The 24,070-nt window shown below is 44.8% G+C and overlaps 1 protein-coding gene across 1 annotated transcript in view; it reads right to left on the bottom strand.

The window, feature by feature from the left end:
* UBAP2 (ubiquitin associated protein 2) overlaps positions 1-24,070 on the bottom strand; it is a 2,620,504-nt gene that overhangs the window by 1,738,385 nt on the left and 858,049 nt on the right. The window contains exon 6 of the mRNA XM_044087268.1: positions 3,512-3,582. Within this exon, the coding sequence (XP_043943203.1) occupies positions 3,512-3,582 (71 nt within the window). The remainder of the gene's footprint in view (positions 1-3,511; positions 3,583-24,070) is intronic.

The raw sequence follows: 24,070 nt of genomic DNA, 5'->3' as shown, positions 1-24,070 counted from the left end.
TTACTACTGATGATAGGTTGGCTTTAGACCAACTATGCAATTATAGGGACATTATTGTTGTTTCAGCTGACAAAGGGGGAGCTGTGGTGGTTCTCAATACTGTTGATTATATACAGGAAGGGTTGTCACAACTATCGGACAAAAAATGTTATATGCATATGTCTATAGATCCCACACCCATTTTCAAGGACGAAATTGATTCCTTTTTGAAGTTAGCTTTTGAGGAGGGGATTATTAGTAAAAAATGTTTGTCATCATTGATGGTGTCTGAACCTAAGCAGATTTTGTACCTTTTACCTAAGATTCATAAATCTTTGAATAAACCACCCGGCAGACCTATTGTCTCTGGAATAGGATCTCTTACTGAACCTTTATCTGCATTTCTCACGAAATACCTCAAGCCACTTTTAGGTTTGATTAGGGCAAGATTGCAGGACACTACCCAATTCTTACAGATTATTCAAGATACTCAGTTGGAACCAGGTTGGTACATGTGCACCTTAGATGTAAAAGCATTATACACCAGTATTCCACATTGGGCAGGTTTACAATCCCTTCAATATTGGCTTGACAGGGCAAATCTCTACACACCAGGGTTTAATACCTTACTTATTTGTAAGGTCAGAACATGTACTCAACAAAAATGTCCTATATTTTCAAGGCCAGTGTTATTGGCAACTGCAAGGCACGGCTATGGGAGCATCGTTTGCTCCCATTTATGCAGATCTTTTCATGGCTTATTTTGAGGAGTACATGATATATGACAATTCACATAACATTTACCAGGTTGAGATGGATATCTGGCGACGTTATCTGGACGACTGCTGGTTAGTGTGGCGTGCGGATTTGGGTTACTTGCATGAATTTGTTGATTATCTTAACAGAAATATATGGGGACTGGAATTTTCAGTAACATATGACCAAAATACAATCAATTTTTTGGATGTTACGGTCTCGAGAAATTATGACTATACCTTATCCAGTAAGGTGTTCCGCAAGTACCCACAATATAATACCTTGCTTCATGCTTCAAGCATGCACCCACGCCACACTATCAGAAGCATTCCAGTGTCACAGTTCATACGTATCAAACGCCTCAGCTCGAAGGATGAGGAATATCAAGCAGCTAGTATTGATTTAAGTCAGAGGTTTGCTAGTAGGGGTTATGACCATCAAGACATTAACTTAGCCAGATGTAGGGTAAATCAAATGAACAGGAAACAACTATTAGAATACAAAACAAGGAACAATAATACATCTTGTACTCCCGTACGGTTTGTTACGACTTATGGAAGAAACATCAATATGGTCAGGAATATTATCAACAAACATTGAAACATCTTACTGGCCAATGACCAATTGAGGTCATTTCTGGGACAACAATGTCGGCTTTCGTACAAGCGGGGGAAAACTTTGGGTTCGTATTTGTCACATTACAAACATATGGCTAGTGGAGGGATTATTCACAAACAACTTACTTTACAAGGTGATGAGCTACTCGGCTCTTTTCCCTGTGGCCATTGTGGATCGTGTTTCTATATGCCTAAATCAAAGGAATTTTCAAGTCGCAATACCACCCGGATATTCAACATTAAAATATTTGGTAACTGCAGTAGTGATTGGGTAGTGTACCTAGCTTCTTGTCATTGCAGTGCATTCTATGTAGGCCAAACTTCTAGGGCCCTTAGATCTCGAATGAATGAACATCGCAGTGATATTAGAAATCACAAATTGACTAGTGCTTTGTATCAACACACTCTTAAACATCCACAGGCCAGATTCAATTTTATGATTATAGATCGTATCACTGGTGACAGATGTCATAAACAGGGCTGGCATGGCCTATTAGATCATAAAGAGAGATATTGGATAGTTACACTAGGGGGTCTGTTTTATCCTGGGCTTAATGATCATTTATAGTTGGTTCCTTATGTATGAACATATAATTTTCTTGGGCCATACTTATATTATTTTTCAGGTACAGGTCCTAATTCCTGTTTAATGTCTTTTCATCCCCAGGTTGTATAGATATCGGATGGGGGTGGGTCTATTTGGCTATGGTAGAGCCTTTTGTATTTTTCTGATGGGTTGTTCCTGTATTATATTATATCATGGCTATGTAGTTTTTGGACTACGTATGTGTAAAACTCAATTTATCTTTTAGGTAACTTAGACAGATTGGATCATTTTGATATGGATGACTAGTTTAATACTGCTGAGTGTATATTCACACTTCTAGGCACCACAGGTACAATGGATAATCATGATATGGAGGGCTTGCACATCATATTGCAATGTAGTATGATGATGATGATGTTGTTGTTTATTACCTCTGTCTATGAACAAACTGTAGGGTTTTTTTCTATTTTGGATGTCTGATGGCTGACTATTATACATAATATGAAATCAGTACATAGGATGTTTTTGGGGCACCACAAAGTTTATGTGTCTTCATCTGTTCATTTTGTGCATGTATTTCCTTTTAAACATATATTTATTTATGGAATATATGTTTACTGCTATTTTTTGTATTGGTTGGTTCTTGGCAATTTAAGGGTTTTTGAAGGTTACTCTGTTATTTCATGCTTCAGCAATGTTTGTTATTAGTTAGGATCTAGCCGTTTTAAAAAAAGTTTTTGGGCTATGGCTACATCTCAACACATCATTAATATTTATGACTTCTGTTGGCTTATTGGCTGACAATTTCTTTTTAATATTTGATGGATGGGACTCTGTTGTTTTGTCCTACACTGAAGAAGGCAACATTTGCCGAAACCGGTCTGTCTATAATAAAGGATTATTATTTACCTCCACGTCTGCTCTTGCTGGTCTACTTGGTTGTTTTGTGGCATTTGGTTTGGACCGTGCATCTCTCCCGTGCATAGAACTTGGTTGGTTTGGTTTCATGTCCACAAAGCCCTTGACTAGGGGCTTCCCACCAACCCAATCAAATGCAGCAGGTACAAATCTGTATGACTATTGCCTGTCAGCACCACACTCCTATCACACTACTTCAATACTGTGGGATCTGCACAAGCTACCAGTTATACCATGTCTATTACAAAACTGCACTCTTACCTCAATAACTACAACAGCTGAAGATATTTTACTTTTCAACTATCTTTCATTATCTGGAGTTTAGTTTACAGAGAAAGTCTTTGGTTCTTTTCAAAGAATACATTAAGTATTTTCTGTTGTGCTTGTTCAGTAATTGCACAGTGCAAGCATAACAGCTACCCAAAAGGCTGCCTTATTCACTAGTCTTTCAACTGCAGGTTACATCCAGAAAACAAATGCCAATTAAACAGTCACAAAACAGAAGAACTACAATCGGCATCATCAAACCAGCCCTTGGAAAAATAAAGCCTTTCTGGTGGATGAAAACAGGCATTAAAACAATCACAGAAAAGATACATGTTAACCATCGTTAAATCTTAACAATCATTTAAGAGCTACTGCCACATCAAGGAATGCAGAGCAGATGCTTCAAAAGTTAAAAATACTTCCTTACCTTTGCCCAGGTGTGATATGACTGTTCACTGACTGAGTGGAAGATGCTGTAAACACCTTTGTTTCAGAAAGCTGCAAATAAAAGCACAACTCTTGCTTTAGTCCACTGGTACATAATGCAAAGAAAAAAATGCATTTCTGTTTGGAACATAGCATGATTGCAAACATTTGGTTTCATTTCACCATTTTGACTGTTGGGATAACCTATAATGTGGGTAATATGTGTGCGTGTGTGTGTGTGTGGGGGGGGGGGGGGTAGACAGGAGGCATTTGGGGACGAGTACTTGCAGTAGACCAGGAGCAAATGCTGCTCTGGATGCTACACTTACATTGCAATGTTATATCAGACAATGTGAACAGAGGACCACGTAGTTGCCTCCAAAACAGGCTAGGTAGAAAGTCCATTCAGGATAGCTGTACTGACAGCCACAGGTCAAAGTAGCAGGGGCTCTAATATGACCAGATAAAAGCTTCCTATAGCTCTATTAACAAAAAAGTAATAAACCCTCCTAAATGGCTGGGAAACTATTTGCAAGACTTCCTTACATCCACTTTGCAAACAAAGTGGAAGGCATTCAAGAAAAAAAAAATTGACTCATGAAAATAAAATCTCAACCCCCCCATCCACATTCAGAGAATGCACAGTTCTCTCTCCTGGGTACTGTGGCTTGGGGAAAAAAGACTGGTGCCTCAATGGTCTAGTTAGTTCACAGTCACATCACTAACCAGTGTAGACATAAAACAGGTGTTTGATTGAAGGGTCACTCTACCCTGATGTTGAGCCAAACAGGCTCGCTGTTCATTAAAAGTGTGAGAAATGAAATATACCTAAGAGGTGACTGTCACCAAAAATAGTGTATTCCACAAAAAACTCGTCAGGGAAGAAAGCAACTGGTTCAATGGGGGACAAGTCAGTTTCTGTAACACACAATTCAAGTCCTATGGTGCAATCACGTCTCCTAGGAGATGCAAGGTAAATCAGCCCCCCCACCCTACCCCCCAGGTTATAGACTGCAGGGGAGTCTCCACCAACTTGTTTATGTACCACATCACTGCGGTACTGTCTACTTGGAAAACTCACTGACAGAATGGAGAAATGCTTTGTTAGGATTAGGGCCATCATTTCCCTAAGTTTGATTCATTTGTCCTTCACAGTTTACCGCCAAGTTCCCTCAACCTGTAAGCCTTTTATATTAGACACGTCAGACATAGTATCATCTGTTTCACTGTATGCTTTATTTCCACAAAGGCAACACCCCTATTCAACAGACAATGCTGGCTTCACCATAAGACTTCTTTCCTAACAAATGGCAACACAGAATAATGTCTCCAAATGATGTGGATTCTGCAGCTATCTGCTCCGGAGACACCAGGGAAGTTCTCTCATAAAAACATGCTCTGCACACCACTAGTATGCATGCTACTAAGTGTCAAAGCAACTTCAAGAATTCCTCTCAACTGATCTTTTCCTTCTATTAGGACAAGTGTAGTAAGTTATGAAAGCAATTTCTTATTCTGGGGGATGAAGGTCCTGGACTGAAAAATCTCAGGTCGCTCTCAAAAACATTACAATCTGGGAAGGGGTGAGGCAGCATTTCTCCCCGTTTACAGCAGTCCCAGCTCTGAAACATTTAAGAGCAAGCTTCAAGGCATTCAGAAAATCCAAGAAAGCTGATTTGGGCAGATATGCAATGGTTTGACGTCCAAAAAGCATTGGTAGAATTAGTGCAGGCTATGTACAAGGACCCAATGATAAGCACGTTTTGGAAGCAGGACGGGGGATCCCAGTGGGAGTGCATCAGGGTCAGTTTTCAGACCACTACTGCTTGTACTGGTGATGGACTACATTAGCAAACAAATCAGAGGGGAAAGATCAACAAAGTTGCTGCTGTATGCAGATGTGGCATTATAGGCAAACTGAGAATTTCAAACGATGTGGGAATGCAATGGTAAAATGAAGACACATGGGATGAAAAAGAGTACAGAAAAGAAAGCTGTAATGACAGCAAATTGGGGAAATCCAAAGAAACTGAGATAGAAGGAAAACATTGGAATAAGTTACCAGCTTCAAGTGTTGGGAAGTTGTGGTTGAGGAAAAAGGGAAGTCTGAATGAGGTGAAAGACAGAATCAAACTGGATGCAATCAACTGACAGTATTGCAGTGTATGGAAGCTGAAAAGTAAGGTGTACTAAACACAGTTACAACCAGTATACTGTATGATACAGAAACCTAAGGAGGGAAGGTAAGAGCAGTTGGGGAAGCTAGATGTGATGAACCAACTGCCTGAAATGGTTGGTAAGATACAGACACTGTACGATGAAGAAATAAGGACATCAAAGCAGAAGCTCAAGCAACTCCAGCTGAAGTAAAGGTCAATGAAAATATAGTGGGATTCAGACGTGCTGGAAAAGCAGAAGACAATCTGGTAAAGATGATGTGGTACAGGCAGGAAGAAGGCAAGAGGAAACGAGGGTGTCTAGCAAAGAGATGAAGGGACTGGGAGAGAGAAGATCTACAACAGTCAGACGTGACTGTTGAAGAATGTATGAATGGCAAAGAATCAAGAGAGATGGAGAGAGTTGACGAGATACCCCAACCCATGTAGAAAATGGGGGAAAGGTGGGTAAGATGATGATTCAAAGCCATTCAGAGCACACTGGTAGGACCCTGCTAAAATCAGGAAATCTAGGTTAAGCAGAGATTTGACTGCCTTTTGTCCTACAAAAAAAGCCATCACTGGAAAAAAGAAGTTATGTCCTTACCATAACATTCCATGTGAGTTGTTCATCTCGCCTTTTTGTTCTTACACGTGGGTTCGGAGCAGATCCCTCAGCTCCGAGTCGGCCGCTTTTCAAGCTCAAACTCTCAGAGAAGCTCGAGACCTGGTATATATCCCATGATGCTCTACTCTAAACCCAAGATCTAGTACGCTGCACCCGAAGATGGCCTAAAAAATTAAGCACTGCAGTACCTACCTATCTAGGTACCTATAGATTTGCAGAAAGGAAAAACAGTCTATCTTAAGAAGACAGGCTGACAAGACCAACCCAATGCACCACGGCAGCCATCTTTCTCACCAGGAGGGGGAAGTTGGGAGGGAATCTAAGAACAAAAAGGCGAGATGAACAACTCACATGGAACGTTATGGTAAGTACATAAAGTACAGTTTTGTACCTACCATAAATGTAGATGTTCGAGGATCCACATTGCTGCAGTCCTAACTATTGGGTAGTCCGCTGTCCAGTCGGCCCGAATACCAAAGTATATGGCTGACGTCGGTCAGGCGATTAGACTGACGTCAGTGCGTCAGGGTACTAATGCGCATGACCGACGCCATATCCTCAGTCTTTTCTTGCCCCAGATGTCAGAAGACCCTGAAAAGATAAGGCCAAAACCAAAACTCCCAAAATACCTGCACCAAAAAATATATATATATATATACAATATATACACAATTAGCAGAATATAACCTCACCTACACAACCACCCCTAAACACAGAGGGAAGGAGGGAGGGTATTGGACTGCAGCAATGTGGATCCTCGAACATCTACATTTATGGTAGGTACAAAACTGTACTATGTTCTTCATTCCACATTGCTGCAGTCCTAACTATTGGGTAGAATCCCAAAGCAGAGGTAAGGGAGGCTGGCAAATCATAAGGAAGCAGGAACTGACAACATGCCTTGCAAAATAGCTGTGGCAAAACCAGCCCTAGACTTAGAGTAGAGAGGAAGGTGATAATGTTTAGAGAAAGTATGCACTGAACTCCAAGTAGCTGCCTCCAAAATATCCTTAGTTGCCACCCCTTAGAAATGCTGTGGAAGTGGCAGTAGCCCTAGTGGAATGAGGCCTAATCCCAGCTGGAATCTCCTTGCCATGATGGGAATAACAAAATGTAATGCAACACCCAATCCACCTAGAAATAGTTTGTTTTGACACAGGCTTGCCCTTTGAACTCAAAGCAAAAGAAACAAACAACTGCTGAGACTGCTTAAAATCCTTAGTCCTGCTCAAATAATAGCAATAGCCTGTGTACATCTAAAGTGTGCAAAATCTTTTCCCTTTATTTTGGGGATCTGCATAAAAGGTAGGCAAATGAATAGTTTGGTTTAAAGCCACACTAGAAACCACCTTAGGCATAAAGGAAGGATTAGTAATGAAGATACCCTATCCTTATGAAAAACCTAAAAAGACTCCACAACAATAAGGGCGTGCAACTCAGAAAACCTTCTAGGAGATATAATGGCCAACAAAAAGCAGTCTTCCATGACAAGTATTTCAATTCAGCAGTAGCCGAGGCTCAAAAGGTTGTAGAGTAAGTTTCTCCAACACAAAATTGAGATCCCAAGCAGGAGTAGGAGCTCTTGGGGTCTTATATTCTTTGCCCCTCTAAGAAATTGCTTGAACAAAGGATGCGAAAACAATGGTGGGTCACAATCATAGTGAGCTGAAATTGCTGCAGCATGAATCTTAATGGAAGAGAAAGACAAACCTTTGTCCAGTAACTCAGTAAGATATTGAAGAGCCACACTCAAATTTGGCTCAGTAATCTCCAAATTGTTTGCTGCACTCCAAAACAAAAATCTTGACCTTCCCATTTAAAATGCTCCCTCATGGAATGCAGAGTCTCTGAAAATGAAAAATCCTCAGGAGGAGAAGCAGAAGGAGTAGAGTCATCCACATCAGAATCAGAATAAGGAGGGTACTCCTGCAAGTCTTCAGCCGAAGACTCCGAAGCCTCCGAGCATTGCTCAAAACTCTCAAACTCAGGTTCCACCCTAGGCCTCTTATCAGGAGGGGGCATAGAACCCCTAATCATAGTAATCAAATCCTCTGCCATTTTAAGCATATGTTTCTTAGGCAAAGATCCTGAAGCACTAGGAGAAACCCCCACAGAAGCTAAACTTGGCCTGCCCCTCAAAGAAGCCTTGGAAACTGAAGGGAGGCTCTAACCACCTTAGGAAGAGAGGGACGAACAGCCACCTGAGAAGCCCCTCAGCCTGGCCTACTTCCTGAGAGGATACATCCTGTAACAGTAAAGTCTCTCCCTGAGACTCCAAAGAGACACCTGGCAAAACCTCCGGCTCCAGTGAGCCTTCCAAAGAACCGACGTCTGGGACTGTCGGTTCCTCCACCCTAGGCTTTGCTGCTTTATCTTTGCGTTTTAGCGAAGCGGCGGAGCATCCACGGCATTTTATAGTTACAACGCTTCCCAAACACTAACCTGGCACAGTCTAACCTTCTCTTAATAGTGCGTTTGTTAAATCTAGCACAAGAGCGCATCCAACAATGTCGTGCTCAGGCCCTAAACAAGGTATACACAAAGTATGGTAATCCCTATGAGGTATCTGTTTCCCACAAGAAATACAGTTATTCACTTTTCTGACATCCGGTTAAATACTGAGGCAAGAAAAACTAAAATATTCCCCAACGGGTACTTAGCCAACTTTGATTCGGTCTGAAACTCTGACTTCAGAAACTTTCAGAACGCCAACCTGCACTCGCAAAATTGCTTCTGCATCGGACCATGCGGCAAAAAAGACTGAGGATATGACGTCGGTCATGCGCATTAGTACCCTGACGTACTGGCGTCAGTCTAATCGCCTGACCGACGTCAGCCATATACTTTGGTATTCGGGCCGACTGGACAGCGGACTACCCAATAGTTAGGACTGCAGCAATGTGGAATGAAGAACATCTTCTTTATGTGAAGTTGTTCCAGCTCGCCCTTTTTGTTCTTACACGTGGGTAGTGCACCAAGCACCCTAATCCTGGGTGGCTCAAGGGAGAACATTCCTGAGCACAGTGGAACCAAAGGAAGCCCTGTCCCTGGAGGCCCTGTCCACTTTGTAATGAGTGATAAACGTGAGGGGTTTGGACCAAGTAGCAGCTGCACAGATAATATCCAAGAGTGAACTAGTTGCATGAGCTAATAACGTAGCAACAGCCCGGGGAAAATGGGCTTTTACATTAGTCGGCACTGGCTGGTTAGTGGAGGAATAAATGAATTTAATGCAATCAGAAAGCCACTTAGATAATGTAATTCTTGATACCGCAGAAAGTACAGTTTTGTACCTACCATAAATGTAGATGTCCGATAGGTGTGCATCTGCAGTCATCACATATGGGTTGTCCTGCCTCAGGCAGCCCTTCGGTCGGCCGGATTCCAAAGTCTGGGTCCGGCGTTGGCTGATGTCGCACATTCCCCGACGTCAGAGCGCCTGGGGTATAAAAGCATCAGCCAACGCCATCTTCCTCAGTTTTTCTTGCCCCAGATGCCAGGGGCCCTCTAAGGAAGGCTAAATTTGGAGAGATGCATTTAAAAATCCAAACATGCACAGTAATATAAAAACAAATACACCATAATAGATCCCCCCCAGCTAGCTATAAGAGGGGTAAGTACCCAAGAAATAACACAGAGGGGAAGGAGGGAGGGTAAACCTGACTGCAGATGCATACCTATCGGACATCTACATTTATGGTAGGTACAAAACTGTACTATGTCCTTCAAGGATGTATCTGCAGTCATCACATATGGGTAGAGTACCATAGCCAATCTGGGGGAGGATGAACTAAGTAAAGGATGGTGTAGCTAAAATACCCTGCAGAACTGCCGTAGCAGCACCTGCTCTGGATCTGGAATATAAAGGTAAATTGTAATGCTTGGCAAATGTATGCACGGAGCTCCATGTGGCAGCTTCTAAAATGTCCTTGGTAGCCACCCCTCTTAAGAAGGCTGTGGAGGTGGCTGTGGCTCTCGTGGAATGAGGTCTAATGTTAGCTGGTACAGTTTTTCCATGAAAGGAATAACAAAAACGAATGCAATTCCCTATCCATTTTGAAATTGTCTGTTTGGAAATTGCTTTTCCTTATGTACCAGCAGCATATGCTACCAACAGCTGGTCAGTTTTTCTGTAACTTTTAGTTCTGTCCAAGTAGTAGCGCAACTGTCTGTGTATGTCCAGGGTGTGCAGAAGTTTCTCTCCTTTGTTTTGTGGATTTGAAAAGAAGGTAGGCAAGTGAATAGCTTGGTTTAATGAAACCCTGGATACCACCTTTGGCATAAGTGTAGGATTGGTTCTCAATGAAACTCTGTCCTGATGAAAAATAAGGAATGGCTGTACTGCCATCAGGGCCTGTAACTCAGATACTCTTCTTGCTGAGGTTATGGCCAGAAGGAAGGCAGTCTTCCATGACAGGTACTGTAGATCTGCAGATGCTGCTGGTTCAAAGGGAGGCAGCGTTAGTTTTTCCAACACGAAGTTAAGGTCCCAAGCAGGTAGAGATGGTTTCCTTGGAGGTTTGATGTTTTTGATTCCTCTTAGAAACTGTCTTAGGAGAGGATGAGAAAAGACAGGTGGATCAGTATTGTACTCTGCTGAAATTGCTGAAGCATGAATTTTAATGGAAGAATAAGACAGACCATTGTGGAGCATTTCTGCCAAATATTCCAGGATATGTGCCATGCTCATCACTGTCGCATCTAGGCCCTTTGTGGTGTTCCAAATGAGAAATCTTTTCCATTTTGCTGAATATGCCTTTCTTGTGGAAGGCCGGCGAGCTTCCATAATAATATCCTTCACCCTCTGGGACAGCTTATCCTGAGGAGGAGTCAAGGTATTTTCCAGGCTGTTAGTTGCAATGTTTTCAGGTTGGAATGCAGAGTTTTGTAATTGTGCTGTGTCAGTAGAAGTGGCCATAGAGGAAGAGGCCATGGTTTCATACGTGACATGCTCTTTAGCAGTGGGTACCAGTGCTGTCTTGGCCAGTCCGGAGCTATCAGAATCACTTTTGGCTGCTCTGTCCTGATCTTCAGTAACACCTTGGTCATTAATGGAAGAGGTGGAAATGCATACACTGTTAAGAGTTCTCCAGCTGAAAGAGAGGGCGTCCACTTTCCACGCTTGTGGGTGGTATGTCCTTGAGCAGAATTTCTTCAGTTGATGATTGTGGGGGGAGGCAAATAGATCTATGTCCGGCCTCCCCCATGATTGTGTTATTTGTAGAAAGATGTCTGGGTGCAGCATCCATTCGTGTGCATCCATGATATTTCTGCTTTAGCTGTCCGCCAGTATATGGTCTTTCCCTGGCACAAACTGGGATTGCAGCTGTATATTGAGTTTCAAGGAAAGATCCCATAGATTCATTGCCAGTCTGCAAAGAGGGTAGGAATGGCTGCCTCCTTGCTTGTTTATGTACCACATAAAGTACAGTTTTGTACCTACCATAAATGTAGATGTCCGAGAGGTATGCATCTGCAGTCCTAACAAATGGGTTGTCCTGGCCTCAGGCAGCCCTTCGGATCGGCAGTTCCAAAGTCTGGGTCTGGCCTCGGCTGATGTCGCACTTCACCCGACGTCATAGCTGCAGTTCAGCGGGTATAAAGGCATCAGACGACGCCATTTTCCTCAGTGTTTCTTGCCCCAGATGCCAGGTGACCTCTAGGAAGGCTAAATTTGGATAAATGCAAATGTTTCCAAACAATAGAGAGCAAATAGAAATTAACATATATACAAACAAATACACCATAATAGATTCCCCCAGCTAGCTACAAGATGGGCAAATACCCTAGGAGTACCACAGAGGGGAAGGAGGGTGGGTAATCCTGACTGCAGATGCATACCTCTCTGACATCTACATTTATGGTAGGTACAAAACTGTACTATGTCCTTCAAGGATGCATCTGCAGTCCTAACAAATGGGTAGAATACCATAGCCAAACTGGGGGAGGGGGCACTAAGGAGGCACTAAGAGTTTATGGTGTAGTTAAGATCCCTTGCAAAACAGCAGTGGCAAAACCTGCTTGGGATCTGGAGTATAAAGGTAGATTATAATGCTTGGCAAATGTATGCACGGAGCTCCAAGTAGCAGCCTCTAAAATGTCTTTGGTAGCCACTCCTCGTAAGAAAGCTGTAGTAGTGGCTGTAGCCCTTGTGGAGTGAGGTCTGATGTTTTCTGGAGTTGCCTTTCCATGAAAAGAGTAACAGAATCTAATGCAATTTCCTATCCATTTTGAGATTGTTTGTTTTGAAATTGCTTTTCCTTCCATTCCTGTTGCATATGCTACCAGAAGCTGGTCATGTTTTCTATTGTACTTGGTGCTGCCCAGGTAGTAGCGCAATTGTCTGTGTACATCCAAGGTATGCAGCAATCTTTCCCCCTGTTCTGTGGGTTGGGGAAGAAAGTTGGTAGGTGTATTGCTTGGTTTAATGATACCCTGGAGACCACCTTTGGCATAAAGGTAGGATTAGTTCTCAAGGACACACTATCCTGATGGAAGATAAGGAAGGGCTGTACTGCCATTAATGCCTGTAATTCAGAAACCCTTCTAGCTGAAGTGATTGCAAGCAGGAATGCAGTCTTCCAAGATAAGTACTGTAATTCTGCTGTTGCTGCTGGTTCAAAAGGGGGAAGTGTCAACTTTTCTAACACAAAGTTCAAGTCCCATGTAGGCAATGGAAGTTTCCTTGATGGCTTTACATTTTTAACTCCTCTGAGAAACTGCCTGAGTAGAGGTTGAGAAGACTGGAGGATCCATGTTGTATTCTGCTGAAATTGCTGATGCATGAATCTTAATAGAGGAGTAAGAGAGACCCTTGTGGAAAAGCTCTGCTAAGTATTCCAGGATGTTAGCTATGTTTGCCAATGATGCATCCACTCCTTTTGTTGTACTCCAAATGAGATATCTTTTCCATTTTGCTGTATAAGTTTTCCTTGTTGAGGGTCTGCGAGCCTCCAAGATAATGTCTTTAACCCTTTGAGATAAATCTGGGTTATTTTTCCTTATGAAATGTTCCAAGCAGCTAGCTGCAGTGTTTTCAAGTTTGGATGCAGGATTTTGAAGTTGTTCTGTGTTAGCAGTAGAGGTAGTAGGGGTAGAGGCCATGTGTTCCCGACATACTCCTCAGTAGCTGGTACCAATGTTGCCTTGGCCAATCTGGAGCTATCAAGATGATCCTCGGGTGATCTTCTTTGATCTTCAGTAGCACTTTGTGCATCAAAGGAAGAGGTGGGAATGCATATGCTGTCAGGTTTTCCCAACTGAAGGATAGGGAGTCCACCTTCCAAGCAAGTGGGTGGTATGTCCTTGTGCAGAATTTTTTCAATTGGTGGTTGTGTGGGGATGCGAACAGGCCTATTTCTGGCAGTCCCCATTTCCTTGTGATGGTTTTGAAGATGTCTGGATGCAGCATCCATTCGTGGGCATCCGTGGTGGTTCTGCTTAAGATGTCTGCTAGTACATTTTCTTTTCCTGGCACAAATATGGCTTAGAGCTGAATGTTGAGGCTCAGGGCCACATTCCAGAGGTCTATTGCCATCCGGTATAGAGGATATGAATGTGTGCCTCCCTGTTTGTTGATATACCACATAACTGTGGTGTTGTCCGTCCTTATCAGCAAATGACCCTGTTGAAGAAATGGTCTGAATGTCTGAATTGCCTGTTTTACTGCCAGCATCTCTTTTTGATTTATGTGTAGGTTCATCTGGTCATGAGTCTATAAGCCTTGTATGCACTTGTCCACCATGTGTGCCCCCCAACCGAGGTCTGAGGCGTCCGTGGTGATAGTCTGGCTTGGGTGAGGCCTGTGGAAGGGCAGTCCTTTGTTCAATTGACAGGCCTGGGCCCACCACTGGAATTCTTGCTTCAGGCATGGAATTATTGGAATTTGGGTTTCTAGGCTGTGCTTGTACTGAGACCATAAATTCCTCAGGTACCATTGCAACTTCCTCATATGTAGCCTGGCATGTGGGATTAATATTATGCAGGATGCCATGTAACCCAGGGCTTGCAGGATTTTCCTTGCTGTAAGCTGGTTCTGCGTTGTTAATGCCATGAAATAGAGTGGTAGCTGCTTCTGTTTTTCTGCTGTGAGGAATGCCATCTGGTTTGATGTGTCCAGTTCTGCACCCAGGAAGGTTATCCTTTGGGATGGTATCAGCCTCGACTTTTTTGTGTTGACTGTGTATCCCAGGGCTTGCAGCAGGTGAATAACCTTTTTTAAATCTTTTGTTAATTTGTCTTTTTTGTCCGCTTTTAACAGGCAGTCGTCCAGGTATGGATAAATTTGAATTCCCTGAAGCCTGCAATGAGCAATTACTGATGCCAGGCATTTCGTGAATACTCTGGGCGCAGTAGATAAGCCAAAAGGCAATGCTGAGAATTGATAATGCTCTGATCCTGCAAGAAATCTGAGGTATCTTCTGCAATTTGGTCGTATGGGGACGTGCAGGTATGCCTCCTTGAGATCCAGAGTCACCAGCCAAGACTCCCTGCCCAGCATGGGAAGAAGTTGCTGTACAGTCAGCATTTTGAATTTTGGAACAATGAGATATGTGTTTAGAGTGGACAGGTCGAGGATAGGTCTCCATTGGTTTTCCTTTCTTGGTACTAGGAAAAGCCTTGAATAAAATCCTTGTCCTTGTTCCATAGCCGGTACCTTTTCTATAGCTCTCATCCTTAGTAAGTGGTCTATTTACTGTAGAGCGTTTGTCCTTTGGTTTGGAGGTAGGTTTGGCATTCCTCTCTTCCTTGGAAGAGTATGAAAGTGAAACCTGCAGCCTTTGTCTATTGTCTGTAAAATCCATTTGTCTCCTGTAATGTAATGCCAATTTACTGAAAATAAGGTTAATTTTCCGCCTAAGGGTGCTGCCAGTTGTTCTCTGGTAGGCGGTTTCAGAGCCAAGTCACTGAGATTGTCCTGTAGAAGTGGTAGTGGCTGGATCTGTGGCAGTAGTTCTCTGGCTGTTAGGCTGCCACTGACGTCCCCTGTAGGCACCTCTGGATTGACCTCTGCCTCTAGGGCGTCTATTTCTGCTTCTCTGTGCTCTGGTGGTGTCTGGAAAGGACCAATTCTTGGAAGGCCAGTTCCTACTAAACCTCGGAGGCTGGACCTGTAAGAAATCCTTGACTGCCTGGACAGATTTAGCTTTTTCTTCCACCTTCTTCAACACTTGCTGTGCAGGGGAACCAAACAAACTGTGCTTTTCCATGGGAGCATCTAGAAGCTTTGACTTTACATGGTCTGGTAAGGATTGCTCTTTTAACCATGCATGCCTTCTGATCACTGTACCAGTCATAGCTGATCTAAAGGAAGCCTCCAGTGCATCATAGCCGCATTTTAAGGAATGATTACTGACCTGCTGAGTGTTATGCACCAAATCCTGAAGGGACTTACGGTCTAAAGGCTCAGGCGAGGACAGTTTTTTAGTGAGCTGATCCAACAGAAATTCCTGATACTGAATCATGTGGAATTGACAGTTTAAGGCCCTAGCCGAAAGAGTAGCAGAAGTATAAACTTTTACCCCATCTCCAATGCCCTAGATTCTCTTTCAGAGGGGAGGTTTTTGGCAGAGGCAGCTGCTACAGCTTTGGGGCCCTGTGAAATAGTTTCAGGATCTGCAATAGGAGCCTTGTATAAATGATAATGTGTGTCCGGAACCCTGTAGTATCTGTCGGGCTTAGCAGGGCCGGAGGCAGTGAGTCAGGGGCAGTACAAGCATCATTAAATGCATCATCCACAACTGTAAGTACTGGAGGAATAGCTAAAGGCCTATGCTGTGGTAAATGTAGAAAGGTCCTAAGCCTTTTCCTAGAATCTGAAAAATCCTGGCCCTGCCATAGAAATTGTTCCCTCATAGCATGCAAGGTTTCCCCAAAAGAAAATTCCTCAGGAGGAGAGGCAGAAGGTATGGAATCCTCTGCATCAGAGTCCTCATATGGAGAGTAAGGGCCCTCTGGAGGATTTGTGTTTTCTGAATCATCAGAGGAATAATCTGAAGAAACTGGCTCAGGGGGCTCTGCTCTAAGCCTCTTCTCTGGAGGTGGGTGAGACGCCCTGTCAGGGTGAGACTGGGTTCCCCTGATCAAAGAAATGAGATCCTCTGCTAGATTAAGCATTTGAGTACTAGAGCTAGGCCTGTGAGAGGGGGCTTTAGCAGGCACGGCCTTTGAAGATTTAGCTGCTTTAGCCCTGGCAAAAGCCTTAATTGACATGGATGCAGGGGGCCTAGCAGCTCCACGTGCAGGAGTAGATACATCTAAGGGGATAGTATCTGATAAATCCTGAGAAACTGTAAGAGCAGGTGGATTTTCAGTAGCAGATTCAGCCATGCTGGAAGCGGCCTCGGTAGAAGGAGGCATGCTTTCGGCCGAAGAACCGCGGACTCGGCTTCGGCCGAAACAGACACACTCGCGGTTGGCTTAACCGCGGTTTCGGCTGAAACCGCAGACCGCGAGTGTCGGTCCTTTTCCTTACGCTTTTTAGCTAAATGTGAAGTCGGAGTCTCCAACGGCATGATATAAGCAAAAGCGGAGCCGAAAAACTCCTCTGCAAACTCCGACCGACGTCTAAGTGTTCGTCGGTTGAAGGAAGCACAAGCTAGACAAGCTGCTACGTCTTGGTCTGGGCCTAAACAAGGTAGGCAGTAAGAGTGGAAATCTTTATGAGGTATTTGTTTCCCACAAGTTAAACAGTTATTCACTTTTTCTGACATCGGCTGAGGCAAGAAAGAGTCCCCAACGGGTACTTAGCTTTTAGAAGTCTTCGGTAGTAGCAATCTCTGGTTCTGACCGACCGCACTTGCAACAGCTTCTGCTTGGTGCCACGGCAAGAAAGACTGAGGAAAATGGCGTCGGCTGATGCCTTTATACCCGCTGAACTGCAGCTATGACGTCGGGTGAAGTGCGACATCAGCAGAGGCCAGACCCAGACTTTGGAATCCGGCCGACCGAAGGGCTGCCTGAGGCCAGGACAACCCATTTGTTAGGACTGCAGATGCATCCTTGAAGGACATCTGTGGTGTTGTCTGTCCTTAGTAGGTGGCCTTCATGCAGAAAGAGCTTGAAGGCCTCGATTGCATGGATCACTGCTAGCATTTCTTTTTGATTTATGTGCATGCATAGCTCCTTTTGTGACCATTGTCCTTGAATACATCTGCCCTCCATGTGTGCTCCCCAACCTTGGTCTGAAGCGTCCGTCGTAATAGTTTGGGTGGCTTTTGGCTTTGAGAAGGGCAGCCCCCTGTTGGACTGGCGCCTGAGCCCACCACAGAAATTCCTTTTGGAGGCATGGAATGAGTGGGATAAAAGTTTCTAAGCTGTGACTGTGTTGAGTCCATAAACTCCTTAGGTACCACTGTAGTTTTCTCATATGCAGCCTTGCTTGTGGGATCAAAAGAATGCAGGATGCCATGTAACCCAGGGCCTGCAGGATTTTCCTTGCAGTCAGCCGAGTTTGTCTTGTCAGATTCTGGAAGTAATCCGGTAGTTGTCTTTGTTTTTCTTCTGTGAGAAAGGCCATTTGGGTGGTTGTGTCTAGATCCGCACCCAGAAAGGTTATTCTTTGGGATGGAACAAGTCTTGATTTGTGCATGTTGACTGTATAATCCCAAGGCCTGCAGAAGTTGGATGGCATAATTTAAGTCCTTTACCAAAGTTTGTTGGCTGTCCGCTTGTATTGTATAAGGCAGTCATCCAGATATGGGTATATTTGAATCCCCTGAAGTCTGCAGTGTGCAATTGCTGATGCCAGGCATTTCGTGAATACTCTGGGCGCAGTAGATAAGCCAAAGGGCAATGCTGAGAATTGATAATGCTCTGACCCTGCAAGAAATCTGAGGTGTCTTCTGCAACTTTGTCTGATAGGGACATGCAGGTATGCCTCCTTGAGGTCTAGAGTCACCAGCCAAGACCCCTTGCCCAGCATGGGAAGGAGTTGCTGTAGAGTCAGCATTTTGAATTTTGGCACAATGAGATAAGTATTCAGTGCGGACAAGTCGAGAATAGGTCTCCATTGATTTTCTTTTCTTGGAACAAGGAAAAGTCTGGAATAAAATCCTTGGCCTTGTTCTGAAAGAGGAACTTTTTCTATAGCTTTCATTTGTATTAAGTTGGAGATCTGTTTCTGTCCTTTGATTTGGTGGCACGTCTGGCATGCCTTTTCTTTTTGGCAATGTCTGGAAATGGAACCTGTATCCGTTGTCTATTATTTGCAGTGTCCATTTGTCCCTTGTAATGCTGTGCCAATTTTTTGAGAATAAAGAAAGCTTTCCGCCTAAAGGTGCTTCTAATTGAGCCCTGGTTGGCGGAGTCAAAGCAAAGTCATTGAGTCTGTCCTTGTGTAGCAGTTGTAGGTCCTGCACTACCTCTCTGGTTTGGAAGCTGCCATTGACGGCCTCTGTAGGAGCCCCTAGCTTGCCCTCTACCTCTGGCACGCCTGTTCCTGCCTCTCTGAAATCTTTCTGTGTCCGGAAAGGACCAATTCTTGGTATGCCAATTTCTGCTGAATCTTGGTGGTAGGACTTGAAGAAAATCCTTAACTGTTTGTACAGATTTCGCCTTTTCCTCAAATTTCTTTAAGACCTCTTGAGCAGTGGAACCAAATAATTTTTGCTTTTCCAGTGGAGCATCCAGAAGCTTAGCTTTAACATGGTCTGGCAGGGATTGTTCCTTCAGCCAAGCATGCCTACGTATGACTGCACCTGTCATTGCTGACCTACATGAAGCTTCCAATGCATCATAACCACACTGCAAGAAATGGTTGCTAACCTGCTGGGAGTTATGTACCAGATCCTGAAGGGATTTGCGATCAAGGGGTTCAGAAGAAGACAGTTTCTTATGCAATTCATCTAACAAATACTCTTGGTACTGTATCATATGAAATTGACAGTTTAATGCCCTCATAGAAAGAGTGGCAGAAGTATACACTTTTTTACCCCATCTCTCTAAAGCCCTGGACTTCTTTTCAGAGGGGAGTGGGTTTTTAGTAGTGGCGGCTGCAACCCCCTTAGGGCCCTGGGAAATAGTTTCTGGATCAGCAGAGTGGGCCTTGTAAAGAAAATTATGCGAGTCCGGGACCCTGTAATACCTATTGGGTTTAACAGGGGCCGGAGGCAGAGTGTCAGGGGTTAAACTAGACTCAAGAGTACACATCATCAATGACATTCAAAACAGGAGGAATAGCCAAAGGTCTATGCTGAGGTAAATGTAGAAAGGTTCTTAATCTTTTCCTGGAATCAGAAAATTCCTGGCCTTGCCATTTGAAATGCTCTCTCAGAGTGAAGGGTCTCCCCGAAGGAAAGCTGTTCAGGAGGAGAGGCTGAGGGGATAGATTCCTCTGCATCCGAATCCTCGTAGGCCGAAAAGGCCTCCTCCTGGTAGTCCGAGTGAACAGAGCCATCAGAGGCCTCCTCTGAGGAGTGGGGATCAGAGGGCTCAACCCTGGGCCTTTTGTCTAGAGGGAGTTGAGAGCCCCTGTCCGGATGGGGCTGAGCCCCCCTGATTAAAGAGATAAGGTCCTCTGCCAAAGTTAGGATCTGTGAACTAGAAGAGGGTCCCTGAGGAATAACCCTGGGAGGCATAGTTTTTGTGTGTTTAGCAGTTTTAGCCCTGGTGAATGCCTTTATGGACATGGATGCAGGAGGCTTGGCTGCACCACGTGCTGGTGTAGCTTTGTCTAGAGGAATGGTGTCGGAAGCTTCCAAGGCACCAGTTTCTGAAGGAAATTCAATAACCGACTTGGCAGGGGCCTCCGGGGCCGAGGCTGTCGGTTGAGCGGTTTTGGGGTTCGGAAGTACCAAGGACTCTATCAGCCGAGACACTCGCGGTAGGCCTATCCACGGTTTCAGCCGAAACCACGGCCTGCGTGTGTCGGTCCTTGTCTTTCCATTTCTTAGTTAAATGTGAAGTCGGGGTCTCGGACGGCATTTTATATGAAAAACTAGCCCCAAAAAACTCCTCTGCGAACTCCGACCGATGTGTAAGAGTGCGTCAGTTGAAGGAAGCACAGGCTGAACAGGCCGAGACGTCGTGGTCTGTGCCTAAGCAGGGGAGGCAGTAAGAGTGGAAATCCTTATGAGGTATTTGTTTCCCACAAGTTAAACAATTATTAACTTTATCTGACTTCGGCTGAGGCAAGAAAGAGTTCCCAACGGGGTACTTAGCTTTTGAAGTCTTCGGTTAGCTGAATTACAGGAGCTGGCCGACTGGCACTTGCGAACTGCTTCTGCTTCGGGCACCACGCGGCAAGAAAGACTGAGGAAGATGGTGTCGGCTGATGCTTTTATACCCCAGGCGCCCTGACGTCGGGGAATGTGCGACATCAGCCGACACCGGACCCAGACTTTGGAATCCGGCCGACCGAAGGGCTGCCTGAGGCAGGACAACCCATATGTGATGACTGCAGATGCATCCTTGAAGGGCATACTTTCTTGTTCTCTGCGTAAGAGACAAAGTGTTGATCAGATTGTCTGAAGTCTTTCGTTCTGTCCAAGTAGAATCTCAATTGTCTGTGAACATCAAGCTTGTGTAACATATATTCCAGTTTGTTGGTATGGTGTCTGAAAAAGGTTGGGAGCTCAATGGACTGATTTAAGTTAGTTTCTGAACAGAACTTAGGAAGAAAGGTAGGATTTGTCCTGAGGGACACCATATCAGGGTGGAAGATAAATATGGGGGCTTGGAAGCTAAAGCTTGGAGTTCAGAGACCCTACGCGCAGATGTAATGGCTACCACAAATATTTTTTTCCAAGACAGAAACTTTAAATCACAAGATGACGTGGGTTCTAAGGGGGCAAGCATCAACTGGGATAAAACAAAATTCAAATTCCAGGGAGAGACAGGGTGTCTGATAGGTGGTCTGAAATGGTAGGTCCCTTTCAAAATGGCCTTACATAGTTCTGTGGGACATGATGTTAGACCCGTTAAACCTTACATGAAAGTTGGAAATGGCAGCCAATTGAACCCTTATGGTGGCAGTTGCTGCGCCATCATAGAACAAGGAAGATAAGAACTCTAATATGGTATGAATAGGCGCAACATATGGGTCAACATTGTGGTGAGAAGCCCAGTGAACAAATCGTTTCCATTTGCTATTATATAGCTTTCTGCTTGACAGTTTATGAGGAAACTATAATATGTTGGACCGCGTGAGCCAAATCTTGAGACCTGGCTAATATGGGAATTACAGCAGCCAAGCTGTCAGGGAGATGGAGGGATGAAGAACTCCCGACGAATGAGTCAGGTCTGGCACTGGGTCCAGAATCCATGGTTCTTCCACTCGATACTTCTGCAGGAAGGGGAACCAAATCTGACGAGGCCAAGACGGGGCTATCAAAATAACAGTCCCTCCCAGAATTTTGGCTTTCTGCATGAATTTGGGAATTGGCGGGAAGGTATACAGGAGGCCCGGGGGCCAATCGTGTACAAGCACATCCCTCGGGTTGCTCCCCAGTGGGGGATAAAAGGCAAAGTAGCTGCTGCATTTGGCATTCATCGGAGATGCAAATAGATCGCAGCAAGGCTGGCGCCACCTGCGGAAAATCTTGTTCGCCACCTGTTGTTGGAGGGACCACTCATGAGGCAACAGGATGGCCCTGCTCAGTTTGTCCGCTATCACGCTGGATGACCCCGGGATGTGTGTTGCTATTAGAAAGTGTCTGGTGGATACAGCCCACTGCCAAATTCTTAGGGCCTCTTGGCATAAGGGATACGATCTAGTTCCCTCTTGCTTGTTGATGTACCAGACCTACTGACATGTTGTCCGTCTGAATTGCAATTGTCCCTACAGGAAGACAGTCGTGAAAGTGTTGCAATGCCAGGAACACCGCTCTCAGCTCCAGGACATTTATATGCAAATGTGATTCCATGCTTGACCAAGTACCTTGGACAGTCCTTCCCTGACATAGCCCCCGCCCCCCTACCAGGGAAGCATCCGTGGTCACTGTGGCTGTGGGTTGGAGAAGAACAAGGGGACGTCCGACTATCTGGTCGTTGTTCTGCCACCAATTGAGATCCTTCTTGCAAAGATTTGTTAACAGAATTTCTTGCGACATGGGCAGTTGTTGGTAAGACCATTGTGTGAAGAGTAACCACTGGAGTATCTGCATGTGTATACGCCCCAACGGGACTGCTATTAGCATGGCTACCACTGTGTCTAATAGCTTCAGTAGCTGGGACGCAGGAGCTTTGTTCTGGGTCAAAAGACTGGACAAATGAATTCTTAGAGATAAGATTCTTGTTTGAGGCAACCTGATCCTGGAATCGACAGTGTCTAGCTCTGCTCCTATAAAGGTAATACGCCGCGAGGGCGATAACGCAGATTTTTCGAAGTTTAAGGATATGCCCAACTGGGAACACAGGTTGATAGTGTAGTCTCTTGCCTGAATTAGTTGATGCCTGGAGGTGGTGGTGAGGAGCCAGTTGTCCAGATATGGAAACACCCGGAATCCTAAGAGTCACAGGTGAGCCGTGACCACTGCCATACATTTGGTGAACGCTCTGGCGGCTGTAGTGAGACCAAAGGGCAGGGCACTGAATTGGTAATGACTGGCCCCCAGCCGGAAACGCAAGTGATCTCTGGATGATCTGGCCATTTTGATGTGGTAGTAAGCATCCTTGAGAGCTACAGAGCACATCCAATCGCCCGTTTCTAGGAACGGGAATATCGACTGAAGCGTGACCATCCGGAAATTTTCCTTCTTGACGAAGGTCTTGAGTTTGCTGAGGGCTAATATGGGCCTCCAGTCCCCTGTTTTCTTTGGAACTAAAAAGAACCTTGAGTAAGTTCCGGATCCCATCTGGTCCGCCGGGACTGGCTGGATGACTCTTGTCTAGCAGGTTTTGAATCTCTACGGCTGCTAGTTTTCGCAGACTGGGTGGAACGTCTGGAATACTTGTACACATGGGAAGGAATTTTGTAAAGGGGATGTAGTAACCTCGGGAAATGCTTTTTACTCAAGAATCCATTGTAATGTTTAGCCAGGCGTTTGGGTATAAAGCCAAGCGACCCCCGACTGCCTCCAGAGAAGGACAGCCGGGCTTCCTTTCAGGAACGCTGATAGGGCTTACCGGAGTACTGCTCCCTATCACTCTGATTTTGTGGACCCCCCCTCTGCCGTTTAGACGGCGTCTTCCGTTTTTACCCCCTCCTCTGCCCCTAGTGGGGGTATCCGTAGGTGTGTTCTGGAAAGCTCCTTGGGGCTTTCGAAACCACATTTTTCCACTTCGTTGCCCTTTGGGGTACGGTCTAGTTGGAGTGAAAAAATGGACTCCCACAGCAGACAGTCTCTTTCCTTCTTGTTCACACCTAGTAAGCGTCTCCTTAACTTTAGGCCCGAACAAGGCGGAACCATCGAATGGAGTATTGACGAAGGAAGACTTGAAGGCTTCCACAAAGGAGCAAAGGCACATCCAGGACAGTCTCCAAAGAGCTATCGCTGAACCTGCCGCCCTACTCGATCCATCGGCAGCATAAGAAATGAGCCGCATGGATGAGTTGACTATAGAATTGAGGATGTTGAGTTGTGCAGTCACTTTTTCAGAAACTGCATCAGCTGTGTTACCCTGCAGAGCATCTCCCAGCTCTAAGGAGATCTCGTTTAAGGAAGGTAAAATGGGTCAGGTAGTTGAGCGATCTCATGGAAAATGCCGCAGAACTAAATATGCATTTCCCATACCTGTCCATCATCCTAGAATCCCTATTAGGAGGACGGACAGAAGAGGTTTCCGACATGTCTTTCTTGGTGGCTGCCGCCACCACCATGGCATCAACCAGGACTCC

Source organism: Protopterus annectens, chromosome 1.part1 (assembly GCF_019279795.1).
Source record: "Protopterus annectens isolate FY-2018-M chromosome 1.part1, PAN1.0, whole genome shotgun sequence".
NCBI classification, from domain to species: Eukaryota; Metazoa; Chordata; order Ceratodontiformes; family Protopteridae; genus Protopterus; species Protopterus annectens.
This window is presented reverse-complemented; position numbering and strand designations above follow the sequence as displayed.